Genomic DNA, 22723 nt, shown 5'->3' on the forward strand with positions numbered 1-22723 from the left:
AAATAAACAAAAGCAAAACAATTCCAACCCGTTTGCTGTATGTGTGCGCATTTGCGTGAATGCAAAACTGAATCCATGCCGGATCAGCATTCCTGCAGGACCAGCTGCCTGTCCCTCCAGCTGGTGGGTCTGTGTTCTCAGTTTTCGGCGTGTGTATTCTTGTGAGTCTTCTGGAAGATGTTTTTACACAAAACAATCTTTAATTCCTTCCCATTTTTACTAAGTAGATGTTAACTAAGCGAAAGGCAACCCAATGCTCAGTGGTAGAATGGAGGCACACTGAGTCAAAGCGCTTTTTTAGTCCCCAAAAGAGGACACGTCAAAGTGAAAAAGGATATCGGAGCACCTGTATACTGATTCATGGTTACGTGGCGCTATTGCAGCATGTAAACTTTACTAAGAGAACAGCAGCTATACAGTAGTTCCCCCTCACATAAGTTCGACTCATGAGTGGTGAATCAATGCAGCTGCCAAACCAGGAAGCGCATGGTGAATTCCTACAACCCTAAATAGATACTGTAACACTGTCTGTGTCAATGTTCGCCATGGTTTGTCGCCAGATAGATATTTTATATTTTGTTGTATGAATGTTGTAGTTTATAGTTTGGGTTTAAAATGTATTTTTTTGTGACACCAGTACTGAAACCTTCCTGACACATCTTGTAAGTAAACAACTAGTATGCAATACCCTCAGTTTTATTATGTCGCTGTTTTCATAAAGCTTTAAAAAAATTTTTTTTTTAAGTAGATTAAAATAAGTGGATTTTTTTCTTCTTATTTTTCGTAATTGACAGGTTGTTTGCAAGACTGCTATTTTGAAACAAAAGACACAAAAAATATCTGCAAGCACAGACGTCTCCTATTCAGCATGATATCACCTCAAAATCCTCCCACCTTTCTTTACACTTCATCAATAACACACACACACTTGCACACACACATTTGCACACACACAACTCCCTCAAGGCAAAGTCCTTGCGCCCTAATAGAGAAATTCCAAAGTTGTGAGACAAAAGACAATGAGAACGAAAAAGTGGGGGTGAAATGCGAGTGAGGAGCCGTGCACTGGGGGAAGACCGAGTGTGGGGGGTGGGGGTCGTGGGAGAGGATGTGTGTTTGACAAAAAAAGGACCCTTGTGTCTCATGATTATGCCCTCTAATACCATCAGCTGTTAAATGGCTGCGTGGCTAGCCTATGATGTCAGGGAGTGTGTGTGTCTGTTTGTGATTGTGTACGAGTGAGTCAGGAAGACGTTTTGCTGACTTTCTGCTCGATGGACAAAGAAGTGTGTGTTTGCCTGTCCGGTACCACTTTATTTGGACCTTCAGTCGAATGATTGTGATGGAGTGTTCTCAAACGTTATTGCATAATCTTCTTGTTCTAGTTGTTCATGTCTCTGCCCACCTTGTGAACGTTGTGAACTTCAGTAGCAGCTACTCAGAAGACTTTCCAGCTCTTAATTTTGCTCGCTACAGAGGAGAGGTGAGAAACACACATTTTTAAGCACACTGAGATCATATATATGTGCATGTAACTTCACAGAGCCTTTGCTCGTGATGAATTGTAAAAATAATGCGGGATGGGTATTTCTGACAAAATGTATGCATTTTTCACTGACACATTAAATGTGAGACAAGCTCATGAAGTAACTCATGATGATAAAAAGCATCTTAGCAGACCATAGAAAAAGTCAACTGCAGGCTGATCTTTCTTTCCTTGTGATGTTGCAGCCATTTTTACATAACAAGCACGAATTCGAGTTGTTATTTCCTAAAAAGAATCTTCCAAAGAGGTGGCCAATCAGATGTCTGGAGAATATATATGATTTTGATAGACCTCACTTGTCAATAGAGAGGGTATAAGAAGTCTACACACCCCTATTCAAATGCCAGTAAATAATGTGAGTAATAAGTAATGCCAGAAAACGAGACCAAGATGAATAATTTCCCCCCCAAAATTCACCATTAATCTGCCCTACAAGCTGTACAACTCAATCATTATTATTATTTATTTTCATCTTTTCATGCGGGAATTAAAAATGCAAAAGTGAAATGATTGGGTTCCACCAGCATGCGCGCCCACTTGCACGTACTTTAACTCGGACGTGGCTGTGTTCACATTATAACAGTCACATTTAAACGCATGTCAGCGTGCACCTGCGACCATTTAAAATGCCTCTGAATAACCCAAAATACATTTCAGATGTTGTACTAGTTGTACTGTTGTACTACTTCGATATCCACTGTATTGGCAACTGAGACCGATTCCATGATTTTCTGAAAGAACAAATGCGTTGTTAAGAGGTGTTGGCAAATGAGGCTCAATGTTATGACAAGACAATTGTTCATATTTTGACTGTCGCTGTTTGCCTAGGACCCAAAGCTAATCATTTTGACCACAGGTAAGACAATGACGTTTTTTTTTCCAAGAATATGTTCTATGTAGGCCCACTAGTCGAAACAAGGCATTCCGATAAATTATGCGTTTGTGGAATAAGAGTTAATCCACCTGTTTTTAGCCATCTCAGGGGGCGGCCATTTTGTCACTTCTGTCGACTGAAAATGACATCACAGATGCTGAGGGCTCAGATAACGACCAGTCACAGCTCACCAGTTTTCTGAAGCCGAGCAATGATTGGCCGTTATCTGAGCCCTGAGCAACTGTGATGTCATTTTCAGTCGACAGAAGTGACAAAATGGCCGCCCCCTGAGATGGCTAAAAACGGCTGGATTTTGCTGCTTATTTCATATTCCACAAACGCATTACTAATCAGAATGCTGTGTTTCATCTAGTGGGTCTGCATAGAACATATTCTTAAAAAAATATTTTTGGGTCGACTTCCCCTCGGCTCCTCCGCTCTGATTGGCTGTCTGATTGACGTTCAGTTCCAGGAATCACTGGCGTTCTGTTGGTTGTCATCCTTTTCCTGATGTTCACTTCCTCCTCCTACTGCGTGCGGTAGGTGATCATGACAGGATAAGCCCTTTTTTTCCTTAAAACTTTCCAAATCCAGGAAAACAAGTCTTATCAGTATGTCTGTGCTTGCTGGTCTGTCTCCACTTTGTTGTGCTGTGGCTGATGACTCACGCTGCGCGCGTGTGCTAAAGAGAACAGAGGTCTGTTACAGAGCAAATCTCTACTAAGTGCTTCACTCATGGCGCTGTCATTACTTAGGTCACAGTGGGTCACTCGCTCTGCATGCGTGTCTGTGTGTGTAAGTGTGTTCTCTTTTCTGTCTGCAGCAAATGAAGAGAGGTTAAGAGGCATTTCCAGACTCCTCAAGGATAGAGATAAGGGTTCTGACAAGTGAACTAAGTAGTGGGATGATGCCGCACAAAAACTGTTGAATACTCCACAAAATCCCTCATAGTCATCCAAAGACTTTAGTGTACTTCTTTGTACTTAAAGGCAAGTTAACCCAAACATATTTTTTCCAGAATATGTTCTATTCAGGCCCACTAGTTGAAACAAGGCATTCTGTTGAATATTGCGTTTGTGGAAAATGTGAAATCCACCCGTTTTTAGCCATCTTAGGGGGCGGACTGAAAATGACATCACAGTTGCTCAGGGCTCAGACAACGACCAACCATGGCTCAGGTTTAGAAAACAGGTGAGCTGAGATTGGTCATCACCTGAGCCCTGAGCAACTGCGATGTCATTTTCGGTCGACAGAAGAGACAAAATGGCCGCTATGTGAGATGGGTAATAGCGGGTGCATTTTGCTGCTTAACTCATATTCCACAAACGCAATATTCATCAGAATGCCTTGTTTCAACTAGTGGGCCTGCTAGAACACATTCTGGAAAACTATGTTTGACGTCTTCTTTAAATATTTGATATAAAGTTAACATAAATATTAAAAATGTAAAATACTCCGTCCAGTAAACAAATCAATATTTTGAAATGATGACCTAGAGGTAGGACGACACAGTAGGTGCCTGTACGCCATTTTAACAAACAAGTTGGGCTTGTGACATATGTTGGCAGTATGTAAAGATGAAAGAACAGGGCTCCAAGCTTCTAAAGAAGTTGAATTCAGAGTGGTGACTAGAGTGTTTGAAATGTTCATTGTGTGTGGTGTTTATGGGCCACGGGGCTCGTTGTGTCTAACGACCCCTCTAATATTGACCTCTGATGTCTTGCTTACTCAGCCTCAGAGCTGGGATCTGCACGTCTGCTTGTGAACAAACTCATCTCGCTCTCTTTGCTCTTTCTTTTTCTTTGTCCGCCATTCAGCCCCCCCCCGCACACACACACAAAAACAGACACCTTTAAACACAACCCTTATATTTCAAAGACTTACTTGGAAATACAACACTCACTCGTTTCCCTTTGAATTGTTTCAGAATATACAACTATGAGATCTTCTGGTATACACACAACCTCTTCATCATCTTCTACATCATTCTCATGGTGCACATGGTCGGGTAGGTATCGCTTTGTTACAGACCATTCATAAACGTCACTACATGTGCTAAATAACGCCATTCTCAGCTTTTCGTACTTGCAACAAACGTGGGAAAAAGACAGTCCCGACATCAAATGATGTACTTGGCACCAATATCAAGAGTACTGCACTTGGTATTTGATTGTACATGGACACGACTAAAAACCTGTAACTAATGTTCTAATTCACACTTGTGTATAATACTGTAACACGATTCCTGGTTTGTGGTAATGTGTCAATCTATTTGACCTACAGTATTTTCCAGTTGATGTGACCTGCTTACCTTTGTTTATTTTTCACACTCCAAATGCTCTGTTGCCATGCCCAATGCAAGTCTGGTGAAAGGCACGGCGCCTTTCGTAAATCTGCGAAGGAGCAGGCTACACTCAGTTTTGGTATTTTCGTAGACTCGTGCAAGCCGATGCACATTTTAAAAAGGGCCTTTTGCACCCTGGGAACATGGCCGACTTGTTTCGCCGCCAATCCCTTTAAATTTCCTTGAAATGCCGCGCACGGGCATTGTGCCCGTGTGCCGTTCCCAAATAATCGCTTGGAGACTCGCACGAAAATCAGTCATAGACTGCAGAGCCAGTCGGCTGTGTTCACGCCCACAGCGGCGCAAATTGCCAGAAAATAGCAAAATTAGTCAAGCATGCCTGTGCGTATATCCATGCCATGTTTTGTGCCAGACTCGCACTTGGCACAAATCAAGAGCCCCTTGCCTTTATGCTATGTGGAGATGTAAAACCAACATAAATTGATCATCATCTATTTCCATCCTCTGAAAAGAGGAGCACTAAAATATCAGACCAACATAGAGGAACATCCCCCCGGGTGCTTACGAGCCAACCACAGCAGCGCAGAGCAACAAGGGGAGGAGCTAGAGAAGCGTGAGGAAGAGGAGATGCGATGCAAGGCAGAGGCTCACTTCCAGCCCCACCGCCCACAGGTGTGTGTGCGTGTGTCTGTGTGTGTGTGTGCACACGTGTTTTTGCAAGTGCATTCGTGTTGCAGTGAGTGTGTGAGGTCTATTTTGTTTAGGAAGTGTTTGAGGGAGTGGGTCCTTTTTTATTAAAAGTGTGGTGCTGTTAGGGAGGGGCAGTCATCCTTTTTTTTTTTTTCTTTACATCAAGGTCTGTACTTGTGAATGTACTTCCTCCTGTGTGTGATTATGTGTTTGCACATGGTCGTTAAGCTACAAGGCAGCGCCATAAAATCCCCCCTAAAGCCTCCTCAGGCTTTGGAGGAGCTGTGAGCAATTAGGCTGCAACAGGTCCACGCCAAAAGAGAATAGGTAACAGCTTGCACATTGTTTTAACGTATGTCATCCATCCTTGTTGCCATTGGGACCGGTGGAATATAGGCAACAGCTGCTTTGGTCACAACAATGTACTTCTTATGAAGTTTTATGGAATTGCAACATGCACCCCGGGCTAATTGACCATGGATTGTTTTTATGTAGCAAGATGGAGTTGAATGTCCTTAGAGGTCCATGCAATTTTAATTTGAACCAACAACTAAAATCTTAATGCGTGAGGTCAGCCAACACTGTATCTCTCCACAACTCACGTTATGCCTTTTTAACCCATTCACTGCCAGATATTTTCAGACCCTCTTTTACCCGACTCGTGACTTGTGGTCCTTGGTGCCTACCCTGGTGTAAAATAATATGCCACAGTATACTTTCTCATGAGATCACACAAGTGATTCATTTCATGTTTTGGGCACCACCTGTCATCGTCCTGGTCAGTTTTGAGTTACTTCTTCTGTTTTCAGATAATTATGTTTATATTGTATTCTATGTTTTCCGATTATATATATAGCAGCATTACAATTCTCTAGTTTTTGAGTCAGTTTAAAGTGGAAGTCAACCTAAAACACGTTTTTTTTTCCAAGAATATGTTCTATGTCGGCCCACTAGTTGAAACAAGGCATTCCGATAAATTATGCGTTTGTGGAATAGGAGTTAATCCACCTGTTTTTAGCCGTCTCAGGGGGCAGCCATTTTGTCACTTCTGTCGACTGAAAATGACATCACAGATGCTGAGGGCTCAGATCACAGCTCACCAGTTTTCTGAAGCCGAGCAATGATTGGTCGTTATCTGAGCCCCGAGGGTGTGTGATGTCATTTTCAGTCGACAGAAGTGACAAAATGGCCGCCCCAGAGATGGCAAAAAACGTCTGGATTTTGTTGCTTTATTCAAATGCCACAAACACAATATGAATCAGAATGCCGTGTTTCAACTAGTGGGCCTGCATAGAACAAATTCTTAAAAGATATATAAAATATATGTTTGGGTTGACTTCCACTTGAAGTGTTTATTTTTTTTTGTCTTGACAGATATTTTTTTAAGAAAATGCGATGTGTGTGTGTGTAAATAGACATGGCTGTGGGTGTCGGGTCCTCTGTGTCTCTACTGTGCGGAGCGTCTCTACCGCTACATCCGAAGCAGTGATCCGGTTACCATAGTTACCGTCATCAGGCACCCCTGTGATGTCATTGAGTTACGAATGCTCAAAAAGAACTTCAAAGCTCGTCCGGGTCAGGTAAGATGTGTGTTTGATTCAAACTAGTGAAGGGTTCGGCAACCTTTAACACTCAAAGAGCCATTTCGACCCGGTTTCCACGGAAAAGAAAACACTGGGAGCCGCAAACACTTTTTGGCATCTGAAATGAAGATGTTAGCCTATTCGTCACTCGCCGCGTCTTTAAAGTGCATAATTAAATGAAACGGGCTTACCTCACGACACGTGACACACGATTGAGGGGGGTCTTTTTGTAACGAAGCTTCTCATTGATCCATACTAAACAAACAAGACAACGTAATCCGGCGAGCCTTACTATTTTCACTTGTTATTGTCGGAAAAAAAAAAAGGAAAACAAAACACATGGTGAATAGGGGCGGCCATTACACCACACAGCTTCAGCATTCCACAGATGACGGACACGTCATTGTGTCACACACACCTCCTGAACACACACGCATAAGTTGCGGTCAAGAGCAGCCGTGAAATTGTGCCGCTATAAAATTGGCTAGAATTGCATAAAATTACAGATCAAGTAGGGACAGACGTTTAGAATCAATTTGCGAAAAAAACAAACTGAATTTGACCATATTTGAACTTCTGAGGTTTTCGACCGACTGCAAAAATATACATAATTTTAATAGTTTGAGATGACAATAATCTTACAATTTACAACTACAATGAAACAAATGAACACTCACAAATAAAATACTTTGTTGAGATATTGTGCAGTTTTGGTGTCACATCAAGTGCTGTCAAACGTCTCTGAAGAAGGCGAATGCTGATCAGCGAAATTGCACAAAGTCTGAAGAAAGAAGTTAAAAACTTTGACTCTATGAGAAGACAAGATACACCTTTTAGAGACAAATAACATCCGCTTCCATCAGACACTTCTCATTTATTTTCCCGAGTCACGCAGAGCCGCAACATAAGGATGAAAGAGCCGGTCTGCGGGTTGCCGACCCTTGAACTAGTGTATTCTACCCCAGTTAATCAACTTGCTCTTGTAATCTCATAACTTGCTCTTTTTGTTTCTCAATTTCAACTCCTGTCCTCCTCGCACAGTATATTGTTCTCAACTGTCCCAACGTCTCGTCATTTGAGAACCATCCTTTCACGCTAACGGCGGTAAGAGCACGCGCAAGTACAGCTTCTTAGCTGTACACATTCCTAACATGTAATTAAAGACGAAATCAACCCAAACATTTTTTTTTCAAGAATATGTTCCCAGCAGGCCCACTAGTTGAAACTGAAATTCTGATTAATATTGTGTTTGTGGGATATGAGTTAAGCAGCAAACTCCACCCCTTTTTAGCCCTCTCAGGGGGAGGCCATTTTGTCTCTTCTGTCGACTGAAAATGACATCACAGTCGCTCAGGTAACGACCAATCACGGCTCACCTGTTTTCTGAAGCTGAGCCGTGATTGGTCGTTACCCGAGCCCTGAGCACTTGCGATGTCATTTTCGCTCCACAGAATTGACAAAATGGCCGGCCCCAGAGATGGCTAAAAATGGGTGGATTAACTCTTATCCCACAAACGCATAATTCATCAAAATGTCTTGTTTCATCTAGTGGGCTTGCATAGAACATAGTTCACACCCATGTCCTCACGTGTACTTTTTTGCCCCCTCTGCTACCTGAAGTCACTTGATTAACAGCAGGGACTTCTTGTGCTTTAGCCGCACACATCATTTGTAGTATTCCTGCGAGCACACGCACCGTGGCCTGCCTTGTGTAGGACGGTAGAGGGAATCACTCAGACAGAGAGCAGATGGAGCCCTGAGGCCAGCATCTGCCAACAGGAAGACTGTACATGTGTATCCCTCCGTGTGTGTGTGTAATGCGCCAGGATTAATGGAAAAACATGTTGCTATGGAAAGCCGTTGCACATCTTTGTGTGTTTTATAGGACTCCCCAGCAACTGAGTCGTCTCTGAGTCTGCGCCGTGTGTGCGCGTGTCTTTGTCTTTCTTTCTTTGTGATTCACTGTCTGCTTTCGAACTTTGCAGTGTCCCACAGAGAACAAGGAAACATTTGGCGTCCATCTCCGGGTCGTCGGAGACTGGACTGGTGAGCTTTGATGCACGCACACACACGTTTGAGAATTAAACTTCTTTTGCTGTCTTGCCTTTTCTATTTTCTCTTTGAAAAAAATGTAAATAGATATTTGTGTGCATGTGATGTATCTGCCTGTATTATCCATACAGTACATAAGGGGCAACACCCGGGCTGTTTCCTTTGGGAGACTGTGACAAATGCAAACTTGTGTTGTTCCCACACGTGCGCTTGCTTTGAGAACACAAGAGGGGAAGTCAGTTTGTTTGCGTTGGCCGTTCAGTCGGCCACCGTGACATGTGAAAGTAGCACACAAGGAAACATTATGCTAAAAATGTAAAGGCACATAATAACGCGTTGATGCTTCTGCAATCAAATATTCGAGCATTGTTTTCTGTATGTGTCGTGTTACATCCCGATAATATCTTCTTGTTTATTTGGGGGCCAAAATAATTATTTTCCCTTCATCCTCAGAGCGCTTCACACAGCTATTACTTCCTGACATGAGGAGAGACTTGGACATCCTCCCTGTGGTGCATCAGAGGAGATACCCCAAGTATGTGTGTGTGTGTGTGTGTGTGTGAGAGAGAGAGACATTGAGAGAGAGAAGGGGGGTGGTTAGGCTGATGAATTCTCATGCAAGCTTAAAATCACAGTGGGGGGAAAGGTCATGACCTGGCCACTGACCCCCTGACACTGCATGTGCTCTTCCTGTTCTGAGTGTGTGAGAGGCACACATAGAAATACTTGGAAGGAATGAGAGTCTTGCGACAGTACTGTTAATCACACCTTTCCATCACCACCCAAAAAATAATTATGTTGTCACATTGGTAAAGCATTTTCCCCTTTTCCAGTCAAAGTCAATAAAGGCCAGATTTTCAGGTGTCTCAAAAAGATTGTACTGAGCGATTATCATGTGGTGTCAGTTGTGGTAAGTGTTTTTTCCCCCCCGAATCTGATCGGAAATCGGTTCCTCCGACAATTGTAAATGTTAAATCATGCGTGTTAGAAGTTTTTTTCAGGACGGATACCGATTTTTCTTGTTGCCGAGGAGGACGATAACCGATATTTGGAGCCGATATTAATTTCCAGTAAAAAGGAAAATATTGGTGTCAAAATCTAAAAAAAAAAGTAAAACTCTTAACTTTGTTGAAACATTTTTAAGCATATTTTTTAAACAATTTTCCAGATTTGCATAATGTTCGTTTTTTTAATTTAATTTTTTTTTTTGACAAAACACATCTTTGTTGTAAAATTTCAACATTGTTCAGGGAGTTCCCAGCGTCATCAGCCTGTCCAATTAAAAAGTTACATTGAAAAATTAAAGAGTAGCTCCCTGTGGTTTTCTACTTAAATAAAGTTCTCAAAAATCTCAAAATGTTAAAATTTCACTTATCTTTGTTTTGATTTAAAAAAAACCCAAAAGGTACAGAGTGTTTACAGGGTCAGTAGAATCTCTTATAAAGTTAACTGAAAATGTAAATAAATAGTTCCTTGAAGTTAACGCAGTTTTAAATTGATTTATTATTGGCCATCGGATTTTAAAAAAAGACCAATACCGATATTTCGTCAAAATGCCGAATATCAGCGGCGGTAATCGGCCCGTGTTGTCAGCTGCGTGTTTTGGCTAGCCTTGGACTTGGTGATTGGTGTAAAACAGAATAAACATTTTTTAAAGCGGTCTGGATGCCTCGTGGCACCATGCTGCCACTCGCAGGTCAATCGTGATACTACGACAGACATCTGGTGTCGGACAAAAAACTCGATTATCGCTAGAGACAATGTTACGTGCGTAGTGTGCTGTGTTGGATATTTGGAACCCTAATCACACTATACAAGCAGTAAAAACACACTTGACGATTTTTTCCTCGTGATGGGACGGGTTGCTCACGTTTTAAAAATGGGTAAATTATTTTTTAAAAATCAGTACAGTATTAGGGCACACTCTTATATACAGATATACACTACGATAACTATTGTTTAAGCCGCTATTGTAGAGATAACGAACATATCCACGCGCGCACGCACGTAGACAAACACAGTGGGAAAATTCAGATGCAGGATGTTTATCTGAGCATGTGTACTTAACCCAGAATAGGAAGTCCAATTAATCGTGTCTGTGTGTATGTTTTAATATTTGCTGTACATCTATGTTGTGTCCATGTGTATATGCAGGCTTTATGTGGACGGTCCGTTTGGAAGCCCTTCAGAGGAAGTGTTCAACTATGACGTCAGCCTTTGTGTCGCGGGCGGAATAGGGGTCACGCCGTTCGCCTGCGTCCTGCATGCTCTGCTGTGAGTGCTCCCCAACTGTAGAGTACATCACATGAATGGTGGGGATTGGATTCGGCCGTCATTTGAATGGTTCTGCCTGTCTCTCCTCCTCATTGTGGACCCAGTGACGGCTGGACAGGGTTCAGGTTGAAGAGGTTGTACTTTGTGTGGGTCTGCAGAGAGCTCCAGTCCTTTTATTGGTTCGCTGAGCTGCTGTGTGCCCTACATCAGAAGGTTGGATGATGGCTCACACTCAATTTGTTATGAACAACATGTTTGGTCCATTAGCATTAAAATAGTTGTTGACTTGAAGACAGCCCATTCCACTAGGAAGGGATTAGCCACTTGTCCCAAGCTATCTGGACTTTTTTGTCGAAAAGGTCACTGAAAGTTTCTCAGGTTTTCAAGGGGACATATCCAAGGCTCAAAATGACCGGATTTGAATCGAGTGCAAATTAGCATTTTGTGCCTCAATCACACACACTGAAACGTAGTACTGCGAATGTGCGTTTGTGTGGCAAAATGCAGAGCTGACAAATGTTACAGAAATCACTGACAACTAACTCGTTAAGCCCGCAATGTGTCATGATTGTTTCAAATATTTAAAAAAAAAAATCCTCAAAGTGACCACCGCTACCGAGGGCGCAGTGACGTTGCGATGAGGTTCATGATCTTCTCTTTTCGTCATAGCTACAAATTACAATGCATGGTCAAATCCATATTGCGCAAGCTTTTATACAGCAAACTTAAACACAAAAAAATGAAAATATCTAAAAAATCTGAGGTGCTAGAAAAAAGTAAGATCAAATCCGTAAAATCCTTCCTGAATACCTTAACAAGTAAATCATCTAAACCCTTTTACTTAACTGTAATTGGTTAGAGGCAAACGCAGTAAATGATTGGAGAGGCACCTGCTCTTAAATTCATGTTCCCAAACAACTGTCAGGACATTCAAAATAACTGTACATGTATATAAAAAGACCGCTCATTGGTATTTTTATGTAAGTGGAGGACAGTGTTTGTATTGAAGGAAAATCATCAGTGGTGGCAGTGCTGCCACCTTGTGGTTGGTAATGGACATAACAATGGAATTAAATGAAACCTCTTGCCAGCTCAAGATAAAATGTACTCTCTTTTTTTGTCATCTAGTTATGGCATGAAAACAAACCTGACTACTTTAACTTGAAGCTGTACATCAGTCAGGCGGACAACCTGCAGGTAGGTGCCGCGCAGGTAAACACAAAACACATACACATTATCATCCTGGCCATGAAGGGCTGGTTGCAGTGCAGAAGAGTTTGTAGGTGTATAGGCAGTACAGGTATATAGTGAAGCGGGTACTCGGGTTCCGTTCCTACGATGGCAGTGTCGAAAATGTAAAATTGGTTTTTTTTAGATGGATAAAGTCCGTGGACATATAATTTTTCATTCCCCAGAAGTGGTATTTAATGAGGGAACTCACTTATGTTGTCTGGTGCCACACCGACAGAAAGCAGTGAAACTGGATTGCCGCTTCTTTTTCCGCACAGCAACGTCTCCATGCGAGACTGCAAACGTGCCACATTTACAAGTATTGAGAGGAGCCCCTTTGATTAGCGGCGAATGGCGTCGGCTGTGTTCACGCCCACAACGGCTCAAACCGCTTAACTCCCGGTCTAATCCATAATCCATCCAAATTGTGTGGCAAATTTACGCCGGTCACTAAATTACAGAACCGTGAGTGTCTCATTTTATTTCTTTTCTATGTATTTTAAGCTATCATAATAGAATGTAGATGAACTTGAAATGGTTCACCACTCAACAGAAAGTTTTGGAGGACATCAAATGATCGTAGTGTTCATGATCTCATGATGTAAATTTGTCTTGAGAGATCCCTTCACACATACACAACTGAAGGCACACCTCACGTGTGTTTAGATGTTTTTTTTTTCATATTCTTTTTTTCTCTTCCTCAAGTGCCTAACTGAGGAGAAATACCGTCTGCTTGCATCACGGATGCTGGTGGGTCGACCCAGGTGGAAGTTACTGTTAGATGAAATTGGAAGGACCAACAAGCAGTGAGTATGAACAACGATCATTTTCAGCTCGGTTAAAACAGTCACGCTGTCCTTGTGTTTGTGTGTGACTTTTCAGTCAGCGAGTGGGAGTGTTCTGTTGTGGACCCAAAGGCATCTCCAGGACTCTTCACAGACTTTGTAACTCGGCTCACTTCCCTGGAACTACTTTTGAATTCAACAAAGAGTCCTTCAGCTGATTGGGCTTCAGCAAGAATAGAATAGCTGCATTGGATTCAATCACTCAACATTGGAATTACATTGGCTACATGTAATATAGCCACTCTAAAAGAGACTCAGAACGGCGACTTGAATCTTGGCTATTTACAGCCCAAAAGTGAAGTACTGTACTCCCCAATTATCCCTGGTGAGATGGTCTCATCCTAAGATGAAGCTTTACAGAGGTCTCTGGAAAGGGATCGGCTCCTGAACTTGACTGGGAAATGCGAACAGCCCATCTCACTATGAACCACCTAGAATGTGCTTCATTTTGGAAGCTGCTAAAGAATTTAGCGCTTTATTTGGATTATGGCGGGATCAACGGGACAAGCGATGGCTACAAACACAATTTGATGAGTGTATCATACTCGGGGAGTTCATCACTCTGTTGAACAGTGTTGACGTGTCATCGAATTATTTCATTACCCACGATGGGGATTTTTTTTTTTTTTTACACTTTATATGCATACCAATGCAACTGTATATACAGTGGTGCCTTGAGATACAAGTCACCTGACTTTACGAGTTTTTCGAGATCCGAGCCGTCATTCGGAAGATGTCTTTGCATTGCCTTTTGAGCACAAACTTGCGATACGACTTTTATAAACACACTGTATGGTGGCAGTGAACTCAAATCAACTCACTTCACAATAAGCAGCACTTTGGAAAATAGTGAAGAATTCTTCATAAATTAATGGACTCTCCAGTTCAAAATTACGATCAAATCAGCAGAAAGAGAATTACACATATATTTAAAACAACCAAACGACTGCCAAAAGAAAGGCCTAAGATATGTTTAGTATTAACATACAATATAAAAACGCCGTTGACATGAAAACAATTATCAAAGATAATTGTGGTTTTGGAAATCCTTAAGTAACACATATCTAAAGAAAAATGGTTGAGCAGAAAATATCACAATACTGGCAGGCATATATGCCAATATATATGCTAATGCAAAAAAAAAAAAGAATTATATGAATGCAGCGCTGAGATATGTGACTACAGACAAATGAAAATGAGCTACACTGTTCTTTGCTGATTGACTGTATTGTACTGCCCCCTGGTGGCCAAGGTGGGCACACCAGATGGATCAGAAGATGAGTATTAATAGAAGCATTAAATCATGACGCACGAACCGTTTACTTTTTACATTCTATTTAATTGAGTTATTACTCTGTTTTGTTTTTCCAATCTACATCATTACAGAGTGACATTTTCCTTACTAAAACTCATTTCCATTTTTTCTACTTGGGTACTGGATTACAATGTAATTTCCATTCATTTCAGTCGGGAAAGTTGCTTTGAGATACGAGTGTGGTCACGGAGTGAATTAAACTTATTGTTAAAGTGGAAGTCAACACAAACATATTTTTTTTCAAGAATATGTTCTATGCAGGCCCACTAGTTGAAACATTGCATTCTGATTAATATTGCGTCTGTGGAATATGAGTTAAGCAGCAATAAATATAAAAATATTGCATTTATGGAATACAACACAATCCACCCATTATTATCTCATCTCAGGGGGCAGCCATTTTGTCACTTCTGTCGACTGAAAATTACATCACAACTTCTCAGGGCTCAGGTAATGACCAATCACAGCTCACCTGTTTTCTGAAGCTGAGCCATGATTGGTCATAATCTGCACCCTGAGCAACTGTGATGTCATTTTCAGTCGATAGAAGTGACAAAATGGCCGCCCCCTGAAATGGCTAAAAACAGGTGGATTTTGCTGCTTAACTCATATTCCACAAACGCAATATTAATCAGAATGCTGTGTTTCAACTAAAAGAAATACATTTGGGTTGACTTCCCCTTTAAATGTATCTCAAGGCACCACTGTAAATGCACAATTGACAAAATATTTCATATGACAGTGGAAGACGAAACTACATAATTTGTAACCTATGAAAAAAAGTTATGAACATCTCAAACTAGTGGTTCTAATTAGTTTGTGTATTCATTTATTTATTTCGCTGCATTGTATTTTATATGTATGCAGCAGTAAGGTGCTTAATGGTTAGCATGTGTTCTTCATAGTTCGGCGGTTTCGAATGTCAGCTATGGCGTTACCGATTCAAGTTTACTCGTTGTCTCCATGCTTGCGTAGGTTTTCTCGGATTACTCTGACATTCCAAAAACATGCATGCCAGGTCAATTGAAGAATCTAAATTAGTGTGAATCTGTGTGAATTATTTTTGTCTTTATGTGCCCTGTGAGTGTGGTGACCAGTTCAGGCTCTCATCCAGTCAGCTGGGATAGGGTCCACCTCACCTTAATGATCATAATGTGGTCGAGTGGTGTAGAAAAATGAATACATTAAAAAAATATATGTATGTCAAATTTATCTCCAGAAAAATGTTGCCATTGATAAGTGCTTCACACCGTTTGTTCGAATTAGAAGCATTAAAAACACTGTATTTACCTCTTGTTTACCTCAATGATGCAAAATGTGTGTCGTTTCAATTCTTTCCAAATAGAAGGACCACAGATAAAATTCGGATCAGATCTGATTTTAATGCAGCAATTTACATACATTTCATGAGCTTGTGAAAGATCAGCTGCATTACGATCCTTTAGCACCAATGCTTCGGTCAGTGTATTCACTTTGTGTAAAAACAGGGTCATTACCTTTAAAGCGGAAGTCAAATCTACGGAACCCCCAAGGTGACATGGAAGTAAAAAAAACCCAACAATTTTGCGTTCCCTCGTAAAGATTGCGTTCCCTCGCAAAGATTTGGTTCCCTTGCAAAAATTGCGAGATAACGCAGTTTTTTTGCGAGGGAACGCATTTTTTTTTTAAATGCGTGGTTATGTACTTCCGGGTCAGTTTAGCAGCTAGCCTAGCCTAACCTTTAATGCGCGGCTGTTTGAGAGACGACAGTACGTCAGAGACGGAGAAACCGTGCTTAATATCAAAAACTGATTTGAGGTCTTTGTATTACAAGTGAAATTCAAAGTAATTCCATTAAACCCACCCACGGCTGAAAACGCTGCCTTTGTTGCTTTTGTTTACCCGGAAAATGACCCGTAAGTACATAAACACGCATTTTAAAATGGTTCCCTCGCAAAAAACTTTGCGTTATCTCGCAATTTTTGCGAGGGAACGCAAAAGTTTTTTTTCTTTCTTCCATGTCACGTAGAGGCTCCGTACAAATCGGACATTTTCTTTGCAATATGTTCTATGTACCTCGACCGAACACGGAATTTGGATTCAAATTGGCTTGGCAAGCAGACAAATTCACCCATTTTCAGCCATCCAAGGAGGCTGACGTTTTCTGCAGCTGTCTGTTTTCTGGGTTTGGTCACATGGATTTATCCGCTTCATTCTTATTCCGCCGACCCATTTTAAATCAGAATTCTGTGGTTAGATTAGTTCCTAGTGGAAGCTCACAGAACATTATTATTGTACTTTTTTTTTTTAATTTGTGTATTTGTGTCACCATAATATCAATACTTACACAACTATACATTTAATAGTGATTAAAACCCATTGAATGTCTGAATACGGAGTATGTTATTATTCAGCAAACACCTTTCCATGTCAACTCTTCAACTCAAGCATGTGAATATTTCTTCACATTATTATTACATTGTTTGTATTGTTGTGTGTTGCCATTGCGGAGGTGCATGTGTACATGCATGTCCTCGGTGTATCCTGCTGACGTTTGAAACATGAGGCATAGCTTCTTGAATGAATTCCAGCTCGCTGTTTAAAAACATCATTAAAGGGAAGTCAACCCAATTTTTTCAAAAATATGTTCTATGCTGGCCCACGAGTTGAAACAGGGCATTCTGATTAATGCAGTTGTGGAATAAGAGTGAATCCACCTGTTTTTAGCCATCTCAGGAGGCGGCCATTTTGTCACTCTGTCGACTGAAAATGACATCACAGTTGCTCAGGGCTCAGGTAACAACCAATCACAGCTCACCTGTTTTCTGAAGCTGAGCTATGATTGGTCGTTATCTGAGCCCTGAGACACTGTGACCTCATTTTCAGTCGACAGAAGTGACAAAATGGCTACCCCCCGCCGAGATAGCTAAAAACGTGTCGATTTTGCTGCTTAACTCATACTCCACCAACGCAATATTAGTCAGAATGCCTTGTTTCAACATAGTGGGCCTGCATAGAACATATGCTTGAAAAAAAAAGCTTGGGTTGACTTCCGCTTTAAAATTGGTGCACCCAAATCACCCCAAAAAGTAAGTTTCTCTTTTGTGTACATGTGCAGTGCATCCTGCATACTGTATTAACACATATTTGGGCATGTTTGTGACATTTGAATCATTGCAGGACATTTCACTTTGTGGACTAAATCTTTGGTTTGGTATGCATAAAACAGTAAAAATGTACACGGAATATATGTGTAGAGATGCTTTTGCTTTTATTAAATGAGACAAAATGTATGATTCAGGTGCACAATCTCGTCACCAAATGTTACGTTGTAACAATCCAGGAATCTGTCATAATGTTACCTAAACGTGTATATGTGTGTGTGTGTGGCCAGCATACACTGTGGGTGTGTGTGTGTGTGTGCGTGTGTTACAGAGTAGTCTGATAGGAAGCTGAACCTTCCTCTGAGCTGCTCTGCAGAAGCGGCTGTTGTTCTCCAAAAATGGACGCCCTCTTCCTCCTCCGGTTTCGTCTCCACTTCCTTCTCGCTACGACGGCCACGACGGCGATGATTGCCGCCATCAACGCCCCGATGATACCGGCTCCCAGCAGCCACGGCCAGATCTGCTGGGCCTGCTGGAGGTAAGGTGTCAGGATTTCTTGAACAAATCGCTGGCCTGCAATGGAGGTCGACAGGAAGACACTAGTTCAGATATGCAGGGCTAAAAAGTCAGAAGCTCTCACACTCGTAATGTTCTGTTCTGTCCTGACCTGGATCCAACAAATAGGCGTATTCATATCCCATTGACTTGGTGGAGAGAAAATTGTCTCCATTTCTATAAAGAGGCAGGAATGGCACCATGTAGTAGCCGTCATTGTGCCCGATGGGAGCATTGGTGAACGGATAGAAGGCCCGTGTAGGCTGGTGGGTTCGCAGCCAGCGCTCAAAGATGCTGCTCAAAAGTAGACCATCACATTGGGTTATAATGAGGTGAATGAACCGGAATAATGTGTGTGTTTGGGGATTCACTGTACCTGTCTATGAAAGCGTGGTGCAGGAGGAATATGGGGTCATTGGCGGAACCTTGCACAGAGGACATGGAGCCATTCATGAAGATATGCAAGGCATTGTGCATGGTGCTTTGGCCTTGAATCATCATGCCTGTAACTGGATTGGCAAAACCTGCGGGAGGGAGGGCGTAAGGGGGAGAGAGACAGAGAGTGAGCATACTTTTTTATATTATGGACAAAAGTATTGAGGCATTGCCCGGTCCAAAGCGGCGCGCAGCCCGGTGCCGTGGTAAAGTGACTTTTCATAACGGCCCATCGAGAATGCTCCGCCCCCTCTGTGCTGATGCCTACACTCCGCCCCCGTCAGAAACTACTGCTAGTTATAGTCCCTGGTAATGATGTACTATTGCAGTACTGTACTTGGAACAGTATGTTAAAGGGAATGACAGGAAGCATACAATAATACGTGCTATTATTGCTTCTCCTTTATCTTTGTGCCATGGGTGGCTGTCAGAGCAGATGATATGGATGGATGGATGGATGGATTGATAAATGCATAGTTTGATAGATGTGTCGGGCCTCTGTTTGACTGTACTCCGCCTTTCATGACCCCACTCAATATAATTGGTGTAGGAAATGGATTCTCACCATGGTGAATATCTACCCTCGTGTGAGTTCGCAAATGGGCCAAAAATCCTCTAGATTAGAGAGATTAGCCCGGGGATTATATTCCCATTCATTTGTTAGGCATGTGAGTACAGTAATACAAACGTATTAGCGTGTATTTGTGTGCGCGTCCCCTGTTCTTACCCTCAAGAACGTTCCTGAAGCTCAGGTTGGCGAACCGGTCCATGGATCCGGTCTCGTACTCACGGAGACCCACGGCTAAATCGACATCAGATGATGTTGGGAGTCGCTGCACTCGGTTGGTGTCGTGGTTGCCGGGGTTACGCAACAGTGGTCCTTCCGCTGTCGCGTTGCACAATGCCTCGCGACTGTTGTATTCCTCAGGCTGAGTGCAGATCACCTACACGTTAACAGACCGAAACACAAAAGCAATTCAACTTCTTTGTACAAACGTGACTTTTTGTTCATAGAAACTGAGAATGAGAAACATAGCATTTGTAGGAGTTTCGAATAATGTGCCCTTTATTAGTGTATAGCAGGGAGTCTCAAAGTGTGGTATTAGTACCATTAGTGGTACACCGGCTCCCTCTTGTGGTACTCTAGATAATCCCCGAATTAAATAAGTATAGTTCAGTTGTATTTGACTATTAAGTATAATACATTTGCATTTCATCTTTTAGTAATGTTTGTTTTCAACCATTCACTTAGGTACAATTTTTATTCATTACTTAAGTGCAGTTGTTATTTTTGCTATATTTAAATGTTGCTGTGGCTTACAATAATATTACATATGTTTTAGGAAGAAAGCCACATATTTTTGAAACTGCTTCAGGCTTTCTACACAGCTGAATTTTATGCTTAATGGATTTTATGATGGCACTTGGAGAGCAAAGTATTTTTAGGGGGTACTTACTTTAAAAAGTTTGACAACCACTGATGTACATAGTAATAAGGAGTGAGCCCTGTTGCAAATAGTGTAAAAACTGTACGTAATTGACCTTTTTTGGGGAAAGTGCACATTTACATGCGGCGACAAATCGCTTGTAACTTCTGTTGCCCTAAACGTAAAAGTTCCACCCCGACATACAAAGCTTGTCTCAGTTCCTTGGCACCGAGATGCCACAAAATGGTGCCAGATCTCTGTCTAATCGAATAGTAGAACTACCATCTTGTGGCATTTAGGGTGTTTCAGAAAGAGCACAGCTTACAGATGAGGTTACAGATGAGTAACAGGAACTAGAAAACTCACAAATCTGTATTTAATGTATATTGCACATTTATGCCACAACATGATGTATTTTAGTCATTTGTGGGCCTCTAATTAGCGGTTTGACCTGAAGAGTTTGGGTAAACTGTGCTCTAAAAGGATCTGTTTTGCTATTTTAACTGTTTGAATAAGCGGAAAATTACCATTTTTTCTGGCTTGGGCAAACAAAACCACCCTGTATTTTGAGCCAGGCTTCAGGATTTCATTTTACACACTTAATAGGGAGAAGTTAATGAAAATATTCTTGCCTTCCATGATGAGAAGACCGACGCAGGGCTGATGAGGTTGGGATTGAAAGGGCTGCGGCCCCCCATCAAACTATCTGTGCACACCTGACAGGTTTGGGCGTCCCTCCAGTCCCAGTATGGGATGGTAAAGTTAAAATCTCTTGTTAGCTTCCTTATCTCATTCTCCCAGTGAAGCAGGTAGACCCGATGCCACGGAAGAAAGGCCGCAGATTCATGGGCAAAGTCGATGTCGGTCCAAACGTTCCCCGGCCCCCCCAGGAAGGCGTCCCGCGACACGTAGTAGTGCATCCAGACGAACAGATCGTAGGAGCTGATGTCGGAGAACATCGGATTCTCACCGTTTTCGCCCATCTCCGCTCTGGTTGCCGTGGCAATGACATAGTCAGGGTTGATGGTGTTCTTGGCTAGGTTGAGGTAGGAGATGAACTTCTGCTGGTCGGCTGCTGACAGTGTCAGGATGTTTCGCCGCACCGATTCCCTGTACTCGGCGCAGTTTGCCCCCCAGTAGCCAAAGCGGCACTCCCCGCAGTTAAAACCGCCGTAGTTCCCCGCGCAGCGACAGGTTCGGTTGTAAAAAGCCAAAGGCCAGCGCTCCCTGTCGTCAATCCCGCTGTGAGGGTACTGCGGACCGTGGGGCTCGTCCGACACCACCACCTCTGTACAGAAACCGCGGCCTGACAGGGCGCCGCACGCCGAGCCGTCTCCATTCCACACGGGGCAACATTCTTTGGTCCGTAGGCCCTCCGTGTTGGCACAGGGCCGAGGGAATTGGCAAAAGCCGGTCCCGAGAAGCTGCAGGAGAAGCGCGGCGGGAAACAGACGCCTCATGGTGAAGTACAGGCGGTCAGAAGCGCTCACTGGAACACCTGTTGAAAAGAAAAAGTGACTTGAGCCCAGTCACACGCAAATTCATTTTCACCTGCAGCAGTAGTCTTGATAAATATAGGAAAGAAATCCACATGTATTAAAATTACCGTGTTTTCCTGTTTGAGGTGTTGCCCTGCCAAAATGAGCCTCCAAGCATCCAACCTCCTTCCACTGATACTTTCTTCACCCTGCCAGCAGTCTACTGTTCTCTCCAATCTCATTCGGGCCACTTAGGGGCCGTCCTCAGACAGAATGTGTGATCTCACGCACACGCTCTCGCGCGCACGCAACTTTGCGTGTGCCCTCATACATCACATGCTTAGGATAATATTCCAGATTCTTTCATTCTGTCTTGAGACCAGCTGACCTCTCCTCCACTACACCTCAGGCACAAATGTGTGACTGGGCGTATGTATCACCCCTTTTCATAGGTTCCACGTTTACTCACAGTGGCTGAAATTTTTGGAAAAAAATAAAAGCAAGGGCAGTTTTTGCAAAAGTCAGGCATTTTTTTAGTGTTGGTAATGTGTGCATGTTAGTGACTGTCAAATATGTGCAAGCATTATGTTGACTCTCTCAGGTTTGTTTTTCAATTAAAAAGGCAGGGGAAAGTAAAGAAAGTGCACAGAATGTGGGTACTATGGTATTATGGTACATGAAAAAAGAAAAAGTGAGAAAGATATGAGGATTGGAGCACATCTTAGGTGATGAATAGGAAAGGGTTTTAGGAGTGAAGCAATTACAAATAAGTTGATGATTCAGGTGAATATAGCACTACACTATTTTCAGACAGATTCCAGTAAAAAAAAAAAAAAAAAAAAAATATATATATATATATATATATATATATATATATATATATATATATAATAAATATATATATATATATATATATATATATATATATATATATATATATATATATATATATATATATATATATATATATATATATATATATATATATATATATATATATATATATATATATATATATATATATATATATA

General features: G+C 41.9%; 2 protein-coding genes across 7 annotated transcripts in view; one reads left to right on the forward strand and one right to left on the reverse strand.

The window, feature by feature from the left end:
* The window catches only part of nox4 (NADPH oxidase 4), a 22330-nt gene extending 7206 nt beyond the window's left edge, over positions 1–15124 (forward strand). For all 4 annotated transcript variants that reach the window (XM_086035482.1, XM_086035481.1, XM_086035479.1 and 1 more), the window contains 14 exons: positions 1386–1483; positions 2375–2402; positions 2887–2959; positions 4348–4428; positions 5238–5397; positions 6831–6995; positions 8040–8102; positions 8984–9044; positions 9504–9585; positions 11205–11324; positions 11429–11537; positions 12453–12521; positions 13260–13360; positions 13437–15124. In XM_086035482.1, coding sequence (XP_085891608.1) covers positions 1386–1483; positions 2375–2402; positions 2887–2959; positions 4348–4428; positions 5238–5397; positions 6831–6995; positions 8040–8102; positions 8984–9044; positions 9504–9585; positions 11205–11324; positions 11429–11537; positions 12453–12521; positions 13260–13360; positions 13437–13557 — 1331 coding nt within the window. In that variant the 3' untranslated portion in view covers positions 13558–15124. The remainder of the gene's footprint in view (positions 1–1385; positions 1484–2374; positions 2403–2886; positions 2960–4347; positions 4429–5237; positions 5398–6830; positions 6996–8039; positions 8103–8983; positions 9045–9503; positions 9586–11204; positions 11325–11428; positions 11538–12452; positions 12522–13259; positions 13361–13436) is intronic.
* Positions 15125–16076: 952 nt separating this feature from the next.
* On the reverse strand, positions 16077–21949 carry tyr (tyrosinase). Of its 3 annotated transcripts, XR_015087505.1 has the most exons (7): positions 21821–21880; positions 20847–21732; positions 19515–19731; positions 18729–18876; positions 18465–18646; positions 17628–18370; positions 16077–17449 (listed from the first exon to the last, which is right to left on the reverse strand). XR_015087505.1 is itself a non-coding variant. In XM_086036147.1 (6 exons), exons 2-6 carry the CDS (start codon positions 21672–21674, stop codon positions 18123–18125), a joined length of 1623 nt encoding a protein of 540 aa, XP_085892273.1. In that variant the 5' UTR covers positions 21675–21712; positions 21821–21949; the 3' UTR covers positions 16077–18122. The 3 variants fall into 3 exon arrangements, 2 of the variants coding, with proteins under 2 accessions (XP_085892273.1, XP_085892272.1); XM_086036147.1 differs by having other exon boundaries at positions 16077–18370; positions 20847–21712; positions 21821–21949; XM_086036146.1 differs by having other exon boundaries at positions 16077–18370.
* Positions 21950–22723: the final 774 nt, after the last annotated feature.

This window comes from Filicampus tigris, chromosome 7 (assembly GCF_054856515.1).
Source record: "Filicampus tigris isolate MCC_2025a chromosome 7, RoL_Ftig_1.0, whole genome shotgun sequence".
Lineage (NCBI taxonomy): Eukaryota > Metazoa > Chordata > Actinopteri > Syngnathiformes > Syngnathidae > Filicampus > Filicampus tigris.